This window comes from Tupaia chinensis, unplaced genomic scaffold (genome assembly GCF_000334495.1).
Source record: "Tupaia chinensis unplaced genomic scaffold, TupChi_1.0 Scaffold000306_1, whole genome shotgun sequence".
Classification (NCBI taxonomy): Eukaryota; Metazoa; Chordata; class Mammalia; order Scandentia; family Tupaiidae; genus Tupaia; species Tupaia belangeri.
This window is the reverse complement of record NW_006159796.1, coordinates 341,445-343,707: the sequence shown is the minus strand read 5'-3', so window position 1 is coordinate 343,707 and position 2,263 is coordinate 341,445. Positions and strand designations below refer to the sequence as shown.

The following is a 2,263-nucleotide window of genomic DNA, read 5'->3' as shown; positions in this document are numbered from 1 at the left end:
CAAAATATGTTTTTCCAAATTGTTTTTCACCAAAATGGAGGGTGACAGGTGCAGAGTCCCAGGGCAGGGAGATTCTCAGAGTTCCTGGATGGGACTTAAGTGAAACATTAAAGAGACAGGGAAACTAGAGCTTCTTTGAGACTCAGATTAAGGGTGATTCTCAGACCCATGTCTCCTGTAGAAATGCCTTTTTTAATGCTTCTAGTTTTGTTCCTGTATGTCATGCCAGTCTGGCACACACTTTGTACAGGTTGAAGGTAGGCTGTGGAAGTAAGAATCTTCTGTGTCCTCCATGGCGTTGCTTCTCCCAAGAGGGAGCTGAGTCTGCAGACACAATTAAGTTCCATTTCCACAGCTCACACACATAGGGCTTTATATCTGTGATGAGCCAGCTCAGACATGTCATTACCTTTGATTAGTCTTTTGCTACTTCTTCAGCCTTTACCAATGGTGTGTGAGATGACATATATCAGCTGCCTTGAATACCTGAAGCCAAATGTCTACAAGGATGGGGACTTGGTACTGGGTGGGTTTTTCCCTCTTTATACCATGGTAGATGATGAAGCGATACTTCAAATACATTTTCCGATGAGGCCATCTCAAGTAGTGAAAGATTCCCGGTAAGTTGTTGGTCATACGTATGTGTAAATAAATGTATTTATAACTGTGTAATAATGTTTGCATATATATGTATGTGTGATTAATTCTACTTGCTAATAATTAAGTGTGCACAGAAATGAGAAAAGTGCAGAACTGTGGTCTCAGGATGTTCTGCCTTTTTATCCTTTTATTATCTTTCTTTTTGTTATTTTCAATGTTTCTCTATTTCTTTCAGGACAGAAGAGATAAATTAATATATTTTGGTGTCCACTCACAGCACTACCCCTATATTAAATCCTTGGGAGGCTCAGAATGACTGAGAATGTTAGAATCCCAGCCCTTATACAACCAAGACCCATATAGTCTTGGCCCACTTGCTTATTGAAGCACTGATCCCCTAAAGTGAAGTTACTGTTAGCATCAAGGGACTGACACTGCATGTTCAGTGCTGAGAGGGCATTGTAGAAATGGGCTTTGTAGAGAAGCCATGGGTATCTAAAGGCTACCACCACATATGAACCAGGGAGGAGGGCCACACTGCCACCCCTTATCCATTTTCTTTCAGGATTTTAGGCATGTGTGCACATGTACCCAGCATTATTTTCTAGCTGCCAGATCTGGGACTTGTACTGTGTTCAGCCATGTCAGAAACCAATTCCTAACCACCAGCAACCTGCTGATCCCTCCATGATATCTTTTAAAGCATAGTAAAAAAAGGCTTTCTTTAAACCCTCAAAATATATGTGGGAAATGTGGTCATGAGATTTTGTAGTAGTTCCGGAATAGTAGGTTCAAATATGAATATAACAAGAATGCTTGACACAGATATAGTTTGTTATCTGTTGAGCATGTGTACAATGTCCTCAACTGGACTGAAATGTTTATCATTCTGGGTAAACTCTCTACAATCTAAATGATTTATAGCAATTGAGTGTGTAAATAAAAATAATTTAAAAAATGTATACCCAAAGAGGAAGGTAGAAGTAAGTGAACAGAAAATTATTATTATGTGGATTATATATAAGCATGCAGGTAGGCCTGCAAGAACATTCAGAAGCCTGATGAAAGTTTTACAAAGCAGAAGTCAGCAGGTGGCATAGTGGTAAAGGCACTACACTCCTATGTGGTCAATGGCATTTGAGTCCTAGACCTGGCACCTTGAAACTCATACTGGGTGTCTAAACCGGTGTGCCCCAAGTTTTGAGAGGAGTAGGTTTTGCAGCATTACCATCCGCCTGAAGGTCACTTCTCATTTTCTATCTCTGTCTCTCTAGCAAGTGCATGCACACAACAAAAATCTCTCTTAAAAAAAAGTTTTATTAAGCAAAGAAACCTAGTCAGTAAAAAAATTATTTGAGCACAATGGAAAACATTTCAGCTAAAAAAAAAAAATTGGAAACTACTTAAAAGTATCACATAAATATTGAGTTAAAACATAACACAATTTTATTTTTATAGAAAGTAACAATAAAACATGACCCAGTAGGTGACATTGACAGGAGATATGGGGGTGATTATGCCCAGCACTCATGCTTTTTTTTTTCTTTCTTGGAGAGGTTTTTGCTATAGGGCGTGTGTGTTCACCAGACAGACTCAGAGAGACAGAGAGACAGAAAGTGAGAAATCACCCCCCAGGGGGAGTGGCCACGCCGCAATCCCTTCT

At 39.5% G+C, this 2,263-nt stretch overlaps 1 protein-coding gene across 1 annotated transcript in view; it reads left to right on the top strand.

The window, feature by feature from the left end:
• The first annotated feature begins 399 nt into the window (after positions 1 to 399).
• LOC102480402 (vomeronasal type-2 receptor 116) overlaps positions 400 to 2,263 on the top strand; it is a 112,827-nt gene continuing 110,963 nt past the window's right edge. Inside the window, 1 exon segment of the mRNA XM_027772829.1 lies at positions 400 to 620. Within this exon segment, the coding sequence (XP_027628630.1) occupies positions 400 to 620 (221 nt within the window).